Source organism: Eublepharis macularius, chromosome 4 (genome assembly GCF_028583425.1).
Source record: "Eublepharis macularius isolate TG4126 chromosome 4, MPM_Emac_v1.0, whole genome shotgun sequence".
Taxonomy (NCBI): Eukaryota; Metazoa; Chordata; class Lepidosauria; order Squamata; family Eublepharidae; genus Eublepharis; species Eublepharis macularius.
In genome coordinates, this window is record NC_072793.1 from 175,584,559 (window position 1) to 175,603,266 (window position 18,708).

Sequence of the window (18,708 nt, forward strand, 5' to 3'; positions counted from 1 at the left end):
TCCCTCCTGCTTTCCTTTCTGTCCTGCTTCCTATTCATCGGCCAGCCAAGGAAGGTGACCTGCCTTCTCCGTCAAACCACTTTCAGCATCATCTTCTCACTTGGTGTCTCTTCTGTGTTGGCCAAAACAGTCACTGTGGTGGTGGCCTTCATGGCCACTAAGCCTGGGAACAGGATGAGGAAATGGCTGGGGAAGAGTCTGGCCAACTCCATTGTCATCTCTTGTTCCGCTGTTCAGGTTGGCCTCTGCATCATCTGGCTGGGAATCTCTCCCCCCTTCCCAGACTCTGACATGCGCTCCCAGCCAGGAGAGATCACACTGCAGTGCAATGAAGGGTCTGTTGCCATGTTCTATGGTGCCCTGGGCTACATGGGCTTCCTGGCTGCCATCTCTTTCACAGTGGCTTTCCTGGCCAGGAAGCTGCCTGGGGCCTTCAATGAAGCTAAGCTGATCACCTTCAGCATGCTGGTGTTTTGCAGTGTCTGGGTGTCCTTTGTGCCCACCTATCTAAGCACGAAGGGGAAATACATGGTGGCCGTGCAGGTCTTCTCCATCTTGGCCTCCAGTGCTGGCCTGCTGGGATGCATCTTCCTTCCCAAGTGCTACATTATCATCCTGAGGCCTAATCTTAATACAAAGGAGCATCTAATGAGAAATATTAACCAATTAAATTGAATGTAAAGTGGCAGGGGTTTCCTTATAACACCATTTATTGTAGATGTAAATCAGTTATTCCTACTGTCTTTCCCGATGCAGAGAGTTGTGACAAATGTCCAGAAGACCAGCATCCAAACAAGGACCGAACTCGATGTGTCCCAAAGGCCATAACCTTCCTGTCTTACAAAGAACCTTTGGGATCAGCCTAGTTTTCCCCCCGCTCTTCTTGACTCTAATAACTGGTTTTGTTTTAGGACTTTTCATTAAATTCTTAGACACATCTGTAGTCAAAGCCAACAACCGGGACCTCACCTACATTCTCCTCATTTCCCTCCTGCTTTCCTTTCTGTCCTGCTTCCTATTCATCGGCCAGCCAAGGAAGGTGACATGCCTTCTCCATCAGACAGCCTTCAGTATCATCTTCTCAGTTGCCGTCTCTTCTGTGTTGGCCAAAACCATCACTGTAGTGGTGGCCTTCATGGCCACCAAGCCAGGAAACACAATGAGGAAATGGCTGGGGAAGAGTCTGGCCAACTCCATTGTCATTTCTTGTTCTGTTGTCCAGGTTGGCCTCTGTGCCCTCTGGCTAGGAATCTTTCCTCCCTTCCCTGAGGCTGACATACACTCCCAGCCTGCACACATGGTCCTACAATGCAATGAAGGGTCTATCGCCATGTTTTATGGTGCCTTGGGCTACATGGGCTTCCTGGCTGCCATCTCTTTCACGGTGGCTTTCCTGGCCAGGAAGCTGCCTGGGGCCTTCAATGAAGCCAAGCTGATCACCTTCAGCATGCTGGTGTTTTGCAGTGTTTGGGTGACCTTTTTGCCTACCTACTTGAGCACGAAGGGGAAATACATGGTGGCCGTGCAGGTCTTCTCTATCTTGGCCTCTAGCGCTGGCCTGCTGGGCTGCATCTTCTTTCCCAAATGCTACATTATCATCATGAGGCCTGATTTGAATACCAAGGAGCATCTAATGACAAAAGTGAACCAATTAAATTGAATATAAAATGGGGGAGGGGCTCTTTGCTATCATCCTGATTTAAATGAAATAACTCTGGTAAAACAGCTAATCCCTGAGCAATATTTATCCCTATCTATTACAATAAAAAGCATCCTGCTATTGCTCAATTTGTTTATTTTCTGTAATATGGAAGTTGTAAGCCAGCTATTTTTGAATCATGTTTGCCACTTTTATCAAGCATATTCTCATGCCGTATCTGGCGATTCCAAAACGTAGGGCTGTGTAGATCATGCAAGAGCCCCATGAGACATCGCTGGTTCTCATACCCTAGTTTTTATAGGGACCAGATCACTCCAGTCTCATTTGTATGAGGAACTGATCAGGTGCAGTTCTAAGAGAACTCCGTGCCCCATCTGGAGGTTGACAACAATATGGTTCCAGGATCCCATGTGGAGCATCTTACTCATGTACACGGCAATGATCTTCTTGGGTCCTGCTTTGGGTATCCCAGCCATCTGAGACTGGATGGGTGGTAACCCAAGAAAGGGCCTTCTTGGTAATGGCACCAAAATGATGAAATTTCCTCCCCAGGGAGATCCGTCTATCTGCCTCTCTCATTGTTTTTATCTGGTGAGTTGAAGACTCTTCTGCTTTGTTTGGCATTCCCTCACTAATGCTCCCCCGTTTATGTGTTTTGTTTAGTTGTGTGTGCATGCACTCATGTATGTATAAATCTGTTTTTTAAAGTAGGTTTTCATGTGTTTGGTTGTTTACCATGTTGGAGTAGGACATGACACAGACTGCTTCCATAAGGGATAGTATTTTATTGCAAAGTTTATTACACATATCACCCATTTTAAAGCAATCCAGTGGCTTCTACCTTTGCAACCCTTTCTTCAGTATGTTATGGCAAATCTCAGAGAGCCAGTTTGGTGTAGTGGTTAAGGGCGGCAGGACTCTAATCTGGAGAGCCAGGTTTGATTCCCCACTCCTCCACTTGAAGCCAGCTGGGTGATCTTGGGTCAGTCACAGCTCTCAGAGAACTCTCTCAGCCCCACCCATCTCACAGGGTGTTTGTTGTTTTGGGGATAACAACATACTTTGTAAACTGCCCTGAGTGGGCATTAAATTGTCCTGAAGGGTGGTATATAAATGTTGTTATTATAGAGTTTTGTTACCTTAGGTGGGTCTTTGCCCACATAGACTGTTTTGATGCCTTCAGCAATTTTTACCCTCTTCATTCCTAGCCCCACTGCATTGTTTTGTTTTATTAGAATCCATATGCTGTTTGATTTTTTCACATTTTGTAATCTGCTTGAGACTCAGGGAGAAAGACTTGCTATAAATTAAGATATTGGCAATAATTATCAAGGACCTAGGCACAGCATACTTATTACACCCATTCTGCAGTCACTCCATTGGCTTCCCATCTGTTATCATACTTAGTTCAAGATTTTCACTGTCACATACAAAGCAGTTCATGGCCTTGGCCCCTCGTATCTGCTGGCGTGGTCCCCTTGCTCCCCTAAATGCACTCCGTGCTCTGCTGGTGACCAGAGGGAGCTGAGTGGACTATGCTCCAGCCCTCGGTCCTAGGGAGGCAGCAGAGCATGTGCAGCGTTCACTTAGTCCCTGAGTGGGTGCTGGTGGCTGGGGCGGCTACAAGTGCTCCTGGCTAGGTCAGGAGGAGGAGGGAGCACTGGGCACCAGCACTGCATGGTGAGGCGGGCATGTGGGGAGCTGGCAGCTGGCTTCCCAGGTGCCCTCCTCAATATAGTCCTTGAGCGGTGGGAGGGATTCTCTCCTTCTCCCTGGCAGAGAATCACATTGAGTGGCCATTCTTTCTCACTACATTTCCTATGGAAACTTGTAAGAAATTGACACATGAAGAACACGTATTGGGTGCCTCATGTAGTTTCCCTCTGTGATCAAAGGGCACAGCATTCCACTTGCAGACATCTGCATATAGAAGAGTAGGGGAGAGAACAGAGGCTAAGGATGACTTTCTTGGAGGGAACCTTAATTTATCTTCTGGAAGATGTTAAATCTCCAAATTACTACACATGTTGCAAAATTTTTAGCAGAAGCTTACAAAATTAAGTCCAAGCACACTATTGTATCTTAGCTGTTGGTCACATATTCATCTTTATCATTGGCCATTATTTTATTTGACTGTTTTATGCTCTTGTTTTTATTATTTATTAAGTTTTTTGCGTTTATCTGATTGTAGATTATCACTGTTTTTATGCCAATAAAGGTATTGACTGGACTGACTGACTGACTGACTGACTGACTGACTGACTGACTGACTGACTGACTGACTGACTGACTGACTGACTTCTTGGAGCCAATGGCACAAAGCATCTAGACAGGTGATCCACAGCAAGGCTGGAGACTGGCCATGGAAAGCCCTTGGATGTCAAGGATTCCTTGATGGTTCTGTCAATGGACACTGGGCTTTTTCTTTTTAACTTTGGTTACCAAAAATATCCTCCTGCATACTTGGGAATTCAGGCTATTCCATACTAAAAGCTCTGGCACTGAGCGGTTAAGCACAGGGTTTAAAACAGTGAACATCTTTATTTGAGTAATTTTACAAAATTATTACAAAAGCAAACCAACAAAAATGGTATCGATTCCTCTGATCCACAGCCATTTTCCTTTTCTGCCTGGACCCTTTCCTAACTGTATGCATACGCCTTTTTGTATGAGCTTTGCTGCTCTTTCCTAGCTTTTTTCTCCGAGGCCAGGTGATTGGCTCACATGTGATCATCACATTCAAACACATTAAGACCTCTTCCACATGGTGAACCTTACATCGGGTCTTCTGTGTACTCAACCCATGAGGATTGGATCTGTTTTATTCATCAGTTCTGGCCCCATACAGCTTCAATGCCTTAATTCTACACTTCGAGGGAATTGATACCGTGGTGTTTGATTTTTATTTCTGCACTAGAAAAATGCCATGTTTCTACTGTGGGCTTTGATGATTCATCGGTTTCCTCAGTCCATTGGCTGATGACTGGTTAGTTTCCTCGGTAGATTGGATAAGGCCTCCTCCGTTTCCTCAAGTGATTGCTGAGGAAACGTACAAGGTTATTTTTTGTCTTTTTTTTAAATGGCACCAACGTTGCAATGTTGAAATGTTTTTAAAATCAAAACAATGGACTAAAAATACAGGAAAAACAATTGAAAACTTTAAAGCACCCAGTGAGATTCAGGGCTGCCTGCAGAGTTTTTGTGTTAGCTGTAATGCACCATTCCTTCCCCGCCCCCCTCCCAGCAGTTGCAAGATTTTTTTTCTTTAAGGCATCAACCTTGCAATTTTGCTATACAGTGTTTAAAAATCAGCGGGGAAACTTGATTGGTTGTAGTTCAACCAATCAGGATTCAGGGGAATAAAGGGGAGGGCAAAAGGCAGGGACAGGAACAGGCCTCACACCAAAGAAAGCATTCTGCACTTCAAAAAAGCCCTGATTTGACTTTGAGGGGGCGGAAAAACATCAAGGTATGAGCACAGTGAGAAAAGCTGCAGGGAAGATAGGGAAAGATCGGTTCTGCAGCAGATGCAGCCTTTCTCCATGCAGAAGGCAAAAAAGTCTGGGAAGCAATGTGGAAACTGAATCGGGGTATTTTGATCGTGTATGCACAAATCGATGCAGTATTGAGTCAGAACCAATGAAAAAGCCCCATGCAGAAAAGACCCGTGCCTAACTGTTGAATACACTCATTGCAAAATCTGTTATCATCATTAGCATTAAGTCCCGCATCATAGGAGTATCAGACCATCCTTTGAGTATACTGAATCAGATGGGACAGATCCTATCTTAGCTGGGCAAGAGATTTCCAGAGACAGTCTCCAGCTCCCAGATCTCCCTTCCAACTAGCATTGATCTCCCACGGAAAGAAGCCAGTGTAATCCCAGCAGACCAGAGCTTCCATGCCCCGCCAACTTGGCTTATACGGCACTACACTGACTATTGCAAGGGGGACAAAATGGGCAACGTTGGCCATTGTTAAGAGGCGTAGTTCTCCATCGTCTGCCAAAGGCAGATGCTCCATTTTAATGGCAGGAAAGTCTCTTCTCTAGGCATCCGGCCCCACCCACTGGTCTGGGATAGGGGTGCTTCAGGTGCAGGATATCCTCCAAACTGCAGAGAAGGAGCGACACCACTTCAGGAAAACCTCAAAATAATGTCAGTCGTATCTAGGAATTGCTGGAAACTCTATAGTAAAACCATTGCATTTCTGGTGATTGCTAGAGACAGAAAAACTGCAGAGGAGATTTCAGAAAAGGTCACATTGGTATGCGTAGGAAGAGGGTTTTTTCTCTTCAAAGAGGGAACTAAGCTTCATCACCATTGAAATGATCCAGCTGTGAAAAATTTGGCTGAGGGACTGTTCTGATAGTGAGTTTCTGGATGCTGTCAAACCACAGGCAACAGAATGAGGTGGTATAGGTAACTCTATGGTAGGGGACTATACCACTTCACTTTGCAGGTGGGGAAATTGTCTGAATATTCTTGGAGCTCCCCCAGCACAGACTCCCAACCTGCATGACTACATGGGTCTCACAACCTCAGGAATTAAGGTTGCCAGGTGCCCACTAGGGGTGGGGCATTTCCCACCCCCAGTGGGCCTTGCCTGCCAGCAATCTAGCAACCTGATGGAGACTAAGTGGCAGTGTGACATCACTTTGGGTAAATCTCAAAATAATGCCACTCATATCTAGGAATTGCTGGAAACTCTATAGTAAAACCATAATATTTCTGGTGATGGTTAGAGACAGAACACTTAAAATAGCGTTCTGCAGCTGAAGCTCTTTGATCTTTCACAACCCACAACTGGTATCAGATTTATCTACACTATAAAAATATTGTGAAAATAAATCTATACTGTATTGCACCCACCTGATCAAGGGGAGAGACTTCTAAAAGGAGAAGTCACAATAAGTCATACTATGAAAAATTTGCAGTACTGTAAATAAGCTCCTGAAGTGGAAAACCTCACTCATTCTCTTCCATTGTAGCCATTTGCCCTTACTGGCTTCAACTCTCTTCTTCCATACCTACGCACAGTAGGGAAAGTATTCCAATCCAAGACAAAATATTTTCGCTTGTGATGGAACAGCCCAAAAGGAAAGCAAAGTGCAAATACCAGTTGCCAACAGCAGTACCTTCAACTGGCTGGATAGTAACTACAAAGGGTGTGTTGGTGTGGGGGAGGAATGATGTTTCAGAACCCAGCAGAGTACATTTTTTATAACAGGACCCAACCACAGTATCACAAAACATTGGTTTCATTCCCCTGCCCTTATTTTTGAACATAAGGGAACAATGCCTCTGAGCTCACAGAGTACTGTTTGGCTATGACAGTGCTGACTTATGGAACTGGACTTGCATATCCTTGATGGTGTTCAATATGTCCCTGAGCACTATCCTTGCCTAAGAATCACCTGTACATTCTCTCTCTTCTGTCTCTGCAGTTATGCTTTAATCCTGATCTAATCTAAACTGGGAATTGCTAGCGGGTCCCAATGCACAGCATTCCTTCATGATTTGCAGACAATCCAATTGACAACACATTCACAGTCAAATTACACATTTGACCTTGATGGCACACATTCCTTATAATTTGTTACTTTAACTAAGACATCTAGACTAATATTGGTAGAAATCTTGGGATCCAACAGAAACCCTATCCCCTTTCTCTCTGGTTTCAGTTTTCTGGACAAAGGGAGGAGAAAAGGTAACTAAGCAGATTCATGCCAGACAGGGATGTTGTCCAACCAAAACAGTCAGCAGATGTTCTAACAAAAGAGGATTCTCCTTCCCCATAACATTTGCTTATAATTCTTCTTGTCAGTCACTACTCTGCTTGAAGAGCTTATGATGTTCTCTAAAAAGTGTGCCAACAAAGAAGCTCTTTCAACACTTCTGTTTGCTTCTTTATAACATCGGTAGGCTGCCCTTGTCCCAAAATAAAGATTTAAGGCTAACTCTCCACATCAACTTGAAAGCATCAAATACTTTAAAAGAGCAAAAACCAACCAATTCATATCTAGAATTTATGTGGCTTCTCTGACTGAATGCAGAACACAAACTAGGGTGGAGCATTTCATGGGATTCCACCCCTATGTTTATGCTTTGAGGTAAGCAAGGCTTCAGTTCCAATGGAAGCTCTTTCCATTGTCTTAGAATTCATTTAATTTTTTTAGTATGCAGCCTTTGATGGCTAATAAGGTTCCCTTTATGTCAGCAGGCTCTTTCCACCTGTGTGCTTTCTTTGACAAGAAGACAGTTCTTCCCACGTCACAAGCATTTACATAGCTTCCCTCTTCTGTAGATTCTCTGATAAGATGTAAGTTTTGTAATTTTGACAGAAGCTCTTCCCACACTGAACAGTGATATGGTTTCTCTGCAATATGCACTCTGATGTCTAGTCAGGTGGGTGCTCTGACTGAAGCTCCTTCCACATTTTGAACATTTATATGGTCACTCCCTTGTGTGGATTCTCTATGGGTTGTAACCCATAAGGAAGCTCTTTCCACTCTCTTGAGCACTGGTATGGTTTCTCCCCAGTATGCACTTTTTGATGGGAAACAAACCTTGATCTCTCAATGAAGCCCTTTCCACAAACCAAGCAAGTATATGGTCTCAGTCCTGTATGCAATTTTTTATGTCTAGCAAGGTGTGAGCACTGGCTGAAGCTCTTTCCACACACTGAGCATTTATATGGTTTCTCCGCTGTGTGGACTCTCAGGTGGGAAGTGAAGCTTGAGCCGAGTCTGAAGGTCTTTCCACACTCAGAGCATTTATATGGTTTCTCCCCTGTGTGGATTCTTTGGTGGCCAATAAGGCTTCCTTTCTGGGTGAAGCTCTTCCCACATTCTGAGCATTCATATGGCTTCTCACCTGTGTGTAATCTTTGATGGTTAACAAGGTTTCCTTTGTGATTGAAGCTCTTTCCACAATCTGAGCATATGTATGGTTTCTCTCTTGTGTGGATTCTCTGGTGGGAAGTAAGACTCGCATTCTGAGTGAAGCACTTCCCACACTCTAAGCACTGATATGGTTTCTCTCCAGTATGGACTCTTTGATGGGAAGCAAGGTTTGAGTTCTCACGGAAAGTCCTCCCGCACTCTGAGCACTGGTATGGTTTCTCCCCGGTATGAATTCTTTCATGGCAAGCAAGGCCTGAGTTATGACTGAAGCTCTTCCCACACATTGAGCATTCATATGGTTTCTCCCCTGTGTGGGTTCTTTGATGTACAGTAAGGTGTGAGCTGCGACTAAAACTCTTTCCACATTCCAGACATTTATATGGCTTCAGTCCTACATGCAATTTTCGATGTCTAGAAAGGTAGCTGCTCTGGCCAAAGCTCTTTCCACACTCTGAGCATTTGTAAGGTTTCTCTCCCGTGTGGATCCTTTGATGGCAAGCAAGGCTTGAGCTCCTACTGAAGCTCTTTCCACACACTGAGCATGGATACGGCTTTAGTCCTATATGTAATTTGTGATGTCGAATAAGGTGTGAGCTCCGCCAGAAACCTTCCCCACATTCTGAGCATTCATGCGGCTTGAGGCCTACATGCAGTTTTTCATGTCTGGTAAGGTGTGATCTCCGCCCAAAACGCTTCCCACATCCTGAGCATTCATATGGTTTCAGACCTACATGTAATTTTCGATGCCTTGTCAGGTGTGAGCTCTGACCAAAGCACTTCCCACACTCGGAGCACTGATACGGTTTCTCCCCTGTGTGGATTCTCTGATGATTGCTAAGGTTTATGCTGTGACTGAAGCTCTTTCCACATTCATAGCATTTATATGGTTTCGCCCCTCTGGAAGGGGAAATAAGGTGCATTCTCTGCACTCTTCGCTGATTAATGAACTGGCCTGTCTTCCGGAAGCTCTTTCCATATTTGGAACATCTCCGCAGGTTTTCCTCAGAGGGTATCATGTGGCATAAGGTAAGGCTGGGGGGCTGAGTGAAGCTTTCTCCCTCTTCTGAGCATCTTTTCTCATCATAGTACATGTTTTGATAAGTGCTCAGGTGTGCAATGTCAGGTACAAGGTTCACACACTGAGGGAGATTACTCCCTTTGTGGCTTTCTTCTGGGTCTGGGATTTCTGAATAACCGACACCTTCCCTCCAATTCTGTCTTGCGTTAGTTTCCCTTCTTGGCTCTTCTCCCCCTCTCTTGACCGCCTGCCCTGTATAAATAAAACAAAAGAAAGAAAATGAAGCAGGGAACAAACCTATTCCAGGACCAAACCCAGTAATCTCTGGTCATGAACAAGAACAGAAAAAAAATTTACAGGATGTGTGTGTGTGTCTGTGTGTGTGTGTGTAAATCTAGCCATGATCTTCATAACCTCCACTGAGTTGCATTAATGGTAGGGCTGAACATAAGGGTTTTGAACCCAAACCACAGAGATGTGGGCTGAGCTAAATCCTAGAGTGGTCCTCACTCCACGGCTTGCAGAAAGCCACATGTGCATTTCCACACATGCCCTGTGCACCACCCCAACAACCACACACACTAATATATCACTGTGCATATTAAACATACACCAATGGCCTTTGTAATTAATCAGAGCAATTTGAGCTGCCTCTCCCAACCACAGTTGAACTTGCAAGCCATTTGCTTCTCTGTCATCTTGTTCCTTCCCGGGACTCCTGAGCTGCAGTTCAGAAAACAGCAAGCGGGCCAAGAATATTCCGCCTCGTGCAAGGAAGAGAACAAGGAGGGAGGGAGGGAAGCCAAGCAGGAAGCCCAGGCACCATTTTATTTCTTTCACTGCCTCCTCACTCGCTCTCTGGCACGAGGCACAGAAACTCAGGCCAGAGAGGGAGATTGCCGAGACCCCTTGGAAGAGAGCAAATCACCACCATCCCACTGTGTTCTTTTCCTTAAGGGCTGCTGCTGCAGCAGTTCTATTTCCTCTCCTCTGCAGCCAGCTTCCTGCCCTCCTGGCAGCTGCACAGGTGCTGCAGAGAAGGCTGAATGGAGAGGGGTGGGGTTGTTAGAGAGAGGCCCTTCACTAACAGCCAGGATACTTCCAGGAAGCTTGGAGCTTACCAGTCCTCCAGTTCCTCCAGCGGTGGTTGCTTCAAGGTGGAAACCACCTGTCAATCGCAAACCTCAATGGGCAATGATTTTGCCCAGTTTCTGGAAATAGAGGAGGATAGGGGGAAGCTCTTTTTGGAAGTGTTCCAAAAAGCCATATCTGGCTCCTGAGCTACTGTGCAAGTATCAAGTCTTCCAGAGCAACTACAACACCTTCACGTGGTCCCAGATTCATCTCCTGACTTTTCCTCTCCAAGGATCTCAACCAGCAGGGCTGGAAAGAGTTCTACCTGGGATTACGGTGGGACAGATTGTCAGAAATGCAGTGCAATGCTAAATAAGAGTACAGGGAGAGGGGATGTGGCTCAGAGGTAGAGCATCTGCTTGGCATGCAAAAGTTTCCAGGTTCAAGCCCCGGCATCTCCGGCTCACAGGATCAGGTAATATATTTCATGGAAAACCTCCACCTGAGACCTTGGAGAGTTACTGCCAGACTGAGCAGAAAGGCCTCTGAAAACTGAAAACCTAACATTTGGGACACGGATGATCCATTATGACCTTGCTTTTCCTAGTTAATAGAGCCATCCAGTCTCACTGAAAAGTCCCTGAGGTGGGTGAAATTTAGACAGAATCGGTGTCCTCTAGGAGAACTCCCAGCCTCACATGCCAGATTTACAAGCCACCACTAGAGGCCAATATGGAGAAGATATTGTGACATTTTTACCTCACCTTTCTGCTACTGTACAGCTAAGGGCAATGTGACAGAAAGGAGCTTCCCATAAAGGGTCCCGCTCAGACACTGACCAGACCCAGACCTACTTAGCCTCAAGCAAAGATGCTGCCTCCTACACTTTCTAACCAAATGTACATTCCCACCTCACTCCCAGCTCTTACCTGATGGTGTCTCTCCTCCTTCGGGGGTCTGCACAAATGGAACTTCCCCTTCTTCCAGCCATGACGCAAGGTCAGATTTGAGAACCAGAAGCTTTACTTTAAGAACATAAGAGCAAAGGAAGAACCAGTCATCCACCCAGGGCTTTTTTTCAGGAGGAACGCGGTGGAACGGAGTTCCGGAACCTCTTGAAAATGGTCACATGGCTGGTGGCCCCGCCCCCTGATCTCCAGACAGAGGGGAGTTTAGATTGCCCTCCACACAGCTCAGCAGTGCAGAGGGCAATCTCAACTCCCCTCTGTCTGGAGATAAGGGGGCGGGGCCACCAGCCATGTGACCATTTTCTCTGAGGGCAACCCACTGAGTTCCACCACCTCTTTTCCCAGAAAAAAAGCCCTGCATCCACCTATAGTCAAGCACTGTTTCACACAGCAGCCAACCAGTTGTCCTGAGGGCTAACAAACACGCCGCAGTGGCCAGTGCCTTTTCCTTGATGCTGTCACCTAGTGCTGGTATTTAGAATTTTTCTACCTCTAAATATGGTGGTTTCCATTAGTCACCACAGCTAGTGGCCACTGATGGATGTCGCCTCTGTGAATCCAGTTCCCTCTTAAAACCAAATTTGGAGAAATTTGCTTGAAAAATGACACACACACTCCTCAGCCCCCCAGGTAGTTTTTCCCATAGGAAATAATGGCTGAGTAAATTCAGGATTCTCTAAGTAGATCAGAGAATCTGACCCAGATTTATGGGATACTGAATGTTTTTTGTATCCTAGAAACTTGGATCCAGATCACCCATGTGTGTGTGTGCGTGTGTGCACATGTGCATGCATGCGCACATGCATACACCCCTATTCAATGTATGCATTCTATCTGGGACTCATTTCCAGGCATCCTAGGAGGCATTTCTCTGTCTTAATTCTCCATTTTAACTTTCTTCTGACTAGTTCACTTCATTTCAGCAAAGTTTCCTCTTCTTAAACCAAATGTGACTGTTTTGGACTTTGGGGTCAATTCTCTATTGCTATGAATGCTGGACTTAATAGCCTTGTGGTTAATACTTCCAACTGGTGGAATGGCAGCTACAAGTTTCGAACCCTGCTCAGAACCAAGGCCAGAATCACACTATTTCTAATTCAACTCATAACCCTACAACTCCAAGGCAGAGTCATTTATGATGTCTACAAACCTTGTTTCTATGGCATGACCAAAGCACACATTTGCTCGGTCAATCTGAGAACTATTAAAGTCATCCAGAACTGCAATTTTTTCCACTTTAGTCGCCTTATTTTCAAGATCTCCCTCTAATTCCTATTTCGGGAGGGGGGGGGGGGAACCTACACAGATTATCTCTGGGAGTTCAGACTAGCAAATCCCCAGGGACTGAAACCACCCAATATGAAGGTTCCACCTCTTCCCTTCCAGGGGAAGTAATGGTTGACCAAATCTTAATTCCTGCAGGTAGGTATTCAGCAGGGAAGGAGCAGGAAGTGGGGATACTATCTGGAAAAGGAAGTACCAGTGTTATGCCAGAATGCAGCTTCGGTTTGCCTAGAGTAGTTTGAAATCCCTTGAACAAAGTGGAAATATATTTCTCAGCCATAACTCAGATAGGGTACGGAAGGAAAGTCCCAACCTGGAGGAATGCTTCCTGTTTTTCCCAGGCTGTTTCCTGTTTTTCTACTGACAAGCCTCTGCAATGGCGACATTAAGCCAGAATCAATGTCGGCCAGAAGAACTCCCAGCCTCACACACTGGATTTCTGTGGGGACGCTGCCTTCCTCCCATCCTGAAACGGAAGGTGGTGTAGAGAGGTGGATTTCCCATGAGGTCTCCCATCCGCTCATTAAGCAGATCCAGACCGGCTTATCCTAGAGCGAAGGTGGTGCATCATATGCTTTCTAACCAGATGTAGGTCCTTGCAAGGCCACTGGTGCAGTTGCCCCCTAGAAGAGAGAGCGCCAGCGGGCGGCCAGAATGCAGCCATAAATCAGGAGCAGGAAGGAAACCCTCAACTTAGGGGGAAACTCCCCTTTGACTATCCCATTTCGTCCCAAGGGGAGCCAGGAGGCAGCTTCGGACACCCAAGCGGGAAGCCATCCAATGAAGCAAAGGCAGTCAAGCAAGGGCTCCACTTCCTTGAACATCGGCCCATACGTAATTGTGGAGGAATTGAATATTGCCTTCTTTTATCTTGAGGGGCAAGAAGGAACTCGCAAGCAGACAGCCTGTCGACCCACAATACACTAAAATGCAAGGAGAATAAAAGAGGTGTGTATTCCCCCACCCCCCACCCATGCACACGCTTGCAAACAGGTTTATGGCAGTGCGCTCATCATGACTGAGGCTTGGGGTACAGTTCTGTTTAGGATCTGGTGAAATGGCAGCCAAAACATTTAACCAAGGGGATAAATGGAACGAGCCGCTGATTTCCTCATCGGCTTCCCCACAGATGGACAACCTGGGCAGCCATTCCTGTCTCCAGATTCTATCCTGCAAGAGGGAAGAGGGAGCCGTACCAAGGGAGGCCAGATTCTGGCAATTCTCCATCATAACTTCTGTATGTAAAGCCCTTTGGGCCGGATCCAGCAGAGCCCATTCCTCCTGGGTGAAATAAACAGAGACCTCCTTTAATGTCACCAGACCCTGAAAGGGAAAAAAGGAACATTATTGCCCTTCGAGAATCCAAAAAGATATTGAAGTAGAGCTGCATCGGGGGCTCTCATAGCCCTCCCAGTGGGTAAGTTTGATGTAAGCCAGGACCAAAGAGGAGATTTTTTTTCAGGCCCAGCAATCCATGCAAGAAACAGTCACCCAGGCTGCTCACCCACCCACCTCTGCAGCAATTTTTCTCCTACCTTATTTTGCTGGTTGGTAAACGTCTCCTGAGGACCATAATGAATCTCTTGGATCCTTCGGTCGCCTGAGCAAAACATTAAGAGATGGGAAGATCTTATGCCCTCTTGCCTGTCACTATTTAAGCTTGCAGGGCTGGTCAGAGTTTTTATTTGTTTTCTAAATTTTTGTCCCGTCATTTACATCAAAGTGGTCTATACAACAGCTTTATCAAATGATACCAGTTTTATAAATATAAAAGTAGTAGCAAAACAGAGGCCTCCCTCTGAAAATCAGTGGAGCAGCAAAGTCACTGACAATTTCCTCATTAAGTCAAGCAACAAAAGGCATTCCATAGCTTTGGGGCAGCTACCCAAAAGGCCCTGCTCCTAGGGCAGAACGTTTTGGCAACCATAAAAGATGCTACCCAAGGTGGGCCCTTTGGGACACATTTTTAAACAAGGGAGGGAAGACTGAACCCTAAACTGCCTGGGATGTCCTTACACCAGAAATGGTTTTCTTCCATGTGAACCTCCTTGTCCATTATGGATCTAAGTTAAGTCCCTACTTTTGAACACCCACCCTAGGCTCTCTCCCTGCGCAGCATCCATTCTGTATGTTGAACCACATGGAAGATGAATGCTTCCCCCTGTCAACAAATCTCAAACACTCTGGTCATGACCAATGGGCCAAGTTTAAATGATGGCAGAGTACTGGGGAAAATTAACTCTGAGCTCCCTTTCCCCAATAGCCCTGGGCGGAAGCTGGGTGAGGGGAACTGGATATTGGCAACTGGCTGCCTGTCTGGAGGAGCCTCTGGTAGAGGAGAGAGGGGATTTGGGTTAGGGCTGTCTGCCTGAGAAACAGAGGTTAGACAGGAGGCATTTTGTGACTGCCCTTAACCTAGGAAGGTTTTATTTTGAAAAATCTAATTTAAAAAATTAAACAAAAAGCAGCCCAGGAATTTCAGGAACACTCAAGAGGGAGAGGCCACTTGAAATGTGCACTGATCCTTACCCCCTAAGGTCGCATCTCCATCTCCTGCCCAAGCAATTCCCCTGATCACCACTCTCTGAATGGGGTCTGCTGCCGCCTCCTCTGCCTTGGTGGCCACTTCTGTGAAGAACCCTGGGACCTGAAAGAGCAGAGAGCCCCACAACGGAGACGGGGGAGAGATAAGAAAAGGAAATGATTTGTCCCCCTTCCCCTCCCCCAAAAGCTCATCAGGCAGCTGGGGTAGCAGAATCCTGCCTGCCCAAGCCAGACTGAAAAGCGAAGCAGCCACACCAATATAAAACGTACAACAGTGGACAAAAAAATCAAGAAAATGATACACTGAACACTGTACGATACATACAAATCGTGTAAGAAATGAATGACAAAACTAGCAAACGGCCACAATAAAGACAGCATAAACAAAGTACAAAGCAAAGAAGGCAGCCTCAAATCCACAGATCTTAAACAACCTGATTCCCTATTATATAACTGCCCTCCTGAACAATTCCATTTGACACATTCTGCGGAGGCCGGGCAGGAAATCAGCCGTTTCCAAACGTAAGAGGATGCCCAAGGTGGGAGTGACGTCTGCTCCCTGAGTACCTTCCAGTTCTGTAGGGATGCTTTATCCAAGCATACACTTTCAGCCCCTTCCCACTACCTGGATGAAAGATTCTCACCTGCCGTTCCTGCTTCACATCCTCTGCCTGGCTGAGGAGGAAGCCTTCCGCCAGGGCCACTGCCTGGGAACTGGTCTCTGGCCCGCATTCCCTGACCCAGCTCTCCATCTCCGGGGGCAGGATGGCCAGGAACTGCTCCAGGGTCACCAGGTCCAGGATTTGCTCCTTGGTATGCCACTCCGGCTTCAGCCATTGCTGGCAAAGATGGTGGTTGCAAACCTTTGAGGGACCCTCAGCCTCCTGGGAGCGGAACTGCCTGAAGCACTGGTACTGGACGTCAGATCTGGTGGTGTCCTCACCATTTGGCAGATTCCTTTCCCATCCCTCATCCTTCCCAGCTTGGAGGGCGTGAGTTTCTCTCAGTTCTTCAGGGACAGCAGAATCTGGGTCTTCCATCACGGAATCCAGCTCAACCTTGCTTCCAACAAGCCGGAAGGATTTCCCTTTTTCTTACGTCTGCTTCTTGCTCATGACAAGGACATTCCTAACCGGAAGGGTTCTAAGTCCTGGACAGCAAAAGCAACATGGGACAAAATATCATACCGTTACAGCAGAAGGGATATATGTAACCAAGACTTTTGTGACACCCCGTTTTATTCCAGCATAACCTACTGTGGACCAGAGCCCACTTTGACAAATGCTATGACTGCAGTCACACTGGGCAAACACTGCTGTTTATTTTATTTATTTACTTAACCACAATTTTCACTGTTTTATCCCTATCGTTTCATAAGGCCTGCCTATCAAGGATCCGCTCACGGTATGATAAGATGTGGGTTCTAGCCTACAAAAGCTTCCACTGGAATAAAATGCATTTGTCTTGAAAGGATGCGCCTGTTCGTTTTTTACTGCATAGCTATCTCTCAAGAACCAACCTAGGTACTTTAGAAATGGAACCGGACAATCCCAGCAAGCGATAGGTGTCTTCTATAGGTTTCATGGTATAAAATGGCTTTGGCTTAACACTTAAATAGGCAGTGAATCCACCAGGAAGAGCAATCCCTATAAACCCAGCCTCTCCTCCAACACTTGGTCACCTCCTGGTCCCTGCTGCCACACCCCCAGCTCTAGGACCTAGGCAAAAGCCAAGGATGTCCCCCCCCATACACACTCTCAATGGCGCTCTTAGCAATGGGGCAGAGCCTGAACAATTGCTAGATCAGACTTTCTCTCCTTTGTGCAGCAATCAAACACGTGACAAACCTCACGACAGATTGATATTTGCTAGGAACTCATACAAAGTAATCCTATTAAGACTCTGGAACTCTCCTGTGATTCTGGTTAGTCCCCTTATTGCTGGCATTCTGCCATTAATTCATTAACAACAACAACAACAACAACAACAACAACTGTACTTATATACTTCTCTACATATATACTTATATATATACTTCTCTACATTAGTGCCTCACATAGTGCGGTGAACAAGTTAGTGTTATTATTATCCCCACAATACAGCTGGGGCTAAGAGGAGTGGCTTACCCAAGGCCCCCTACTGAGCTCAGGGCAGCTGTGGGATTCGAACCAGTAGAGTGCTGACCCGCAGCCGAACCAGTTAACCACTACACATACAACTACCACTGACCTCTCCTTCCCCACAACTGACCAACTGCCCAGAGAACCAGCAGGGGATGATGTCAGAAAGGAGGGTGTGTCCCTGTCCCTTAGCAACCGAACACAGCGATGCACATGCGCCCTCAGGCTGAGGTCTGGATTCTTCAACGGCTTGTCATTGGTGTCTTCCACACAGGGACAGGATCTGGTGGTTTTCCCATTACCGACATGGCTGCAAATTGAGCACACCAGCAACAGAGCTTCTACATGGCAGGTTTCCCCACAGCTTCCCTGCCCTAATCCCACAGAAATGCCCACATCCCCTTCTTTGGACCACCATATTTATTTATTTACTTTGTTTATAGTCTGCCTTTCTCACTGAGACTCGAGGAAAACTGGCACTAGAAAATTGTTAAATCAATATAAGGTTAGCAGGTTCTTCGAATTCCCAGCTTTCATTTTAAAAACTGTCAAGTAAGTCTCTAGCCCTTTCCCTTGCGGATATGCCTTTTCCCTTCTATCGCCACAAGGGAAGAGGCTAGAGAATTTTTTTTAAAAAAATGAAAGCTGGGAATTCAGAGAACCTGGTGCGCTTACAGTTACAACATTTTATTGATGTAACAATGTTCTGGGGCCATTTTTTTTAAAAAAACCACTTGATGATGGGGGAAGAAAAGGGCCGGTTGGAGGAAATGACTGCCGTATGAGCTGCAAAATCTGAATTCTCCCACCCACCCACACAGCAGTCACTCGAGCTTTACTGTGATTCTCCCCCAAAACTTTAGAGCAAGCAGGTTTGGGAAAGATTAGAGAAAAGCCAGGGACCGCCCCCCCCCCCAAGGAGCACAACTGTACCACAATGCTGTGGGAAAGCAGGGGTGGGGTGGGGGCACACCGGCTTCCCAAAAGCACTGAACTCGGAGCAGATTATCTTGTGTTGATACCATAGATCTGTGAAGATACTATAGAGACATCTCCATATAAGACAGGCAGAAGAGTGCCCAGTCTCCAGGAGGAGCCACAACTCAGCTGCGGAGACGGTCTCTAGTTCACTCCTC

The 18,708-nt window shown here is 46.2% G+C and overlaps 1 protein-coding gene across 1 annotated transcript; it reads right to left on the minus strand.

Annotated features, from left to right (window-relative positions):
- Nucleotides 1-8,107: 8,107 nt before the first annotated feature.
- Nucleotides 8,108-16,492, minus strand: LOC129327898 (zinc finger protein 345-like). The gene is made up of 6 exons (XM_054976646.1): nucleotides 16,244-16,492; nucleotides 15,438-15,555; nucleotides 14,444-14,508; nucleotides 14,105-14,231; nucleotides 11,586-11,681; nucleotides 8,108-9,834 (listed from the first exon to the last, which is right to left on the minus strand). Exons 1-6 carry the CDS (start codon nucleotides 16,490-16,492, stop codon nucleotides 8,108-8,110), a joined length of 2,382 nt encoding a protein of 793 aa, XP_054832621.1.
- Between the last annotated feature and the right edge of the window lie 2,216 nt (nucleotides 16,493-18,708).

What these genes read in the sequence shown, in the direction of transcription:
- LOC129327898 (XM_054976646.1), bottom strand. Translation starts at nt 16,492, where the DNA reads ATGGAAGACCCAGATTCTGCTGTCCCTGAAGAACTGAGAGAAACTCAC. An exon ending in AGGAGCAAATCCTGGACCTG is followed by an intron (nt 15,556 to 16,243) that starts GTGACCCTGGAG and finishes CTGCTCTTTCAG; the next exon opens with GTCCCAGGGTTCTTCACAGA. An exon ending in CCAGAATCTGGCCTCCCTTG is followed by an intron (nt 11,682 to 14,104) that starts GTACGGCTCCCT and finishes ATGTTCTTAAAG; the next exon opens with TAAAGCTTCTGGTTCTCAAA.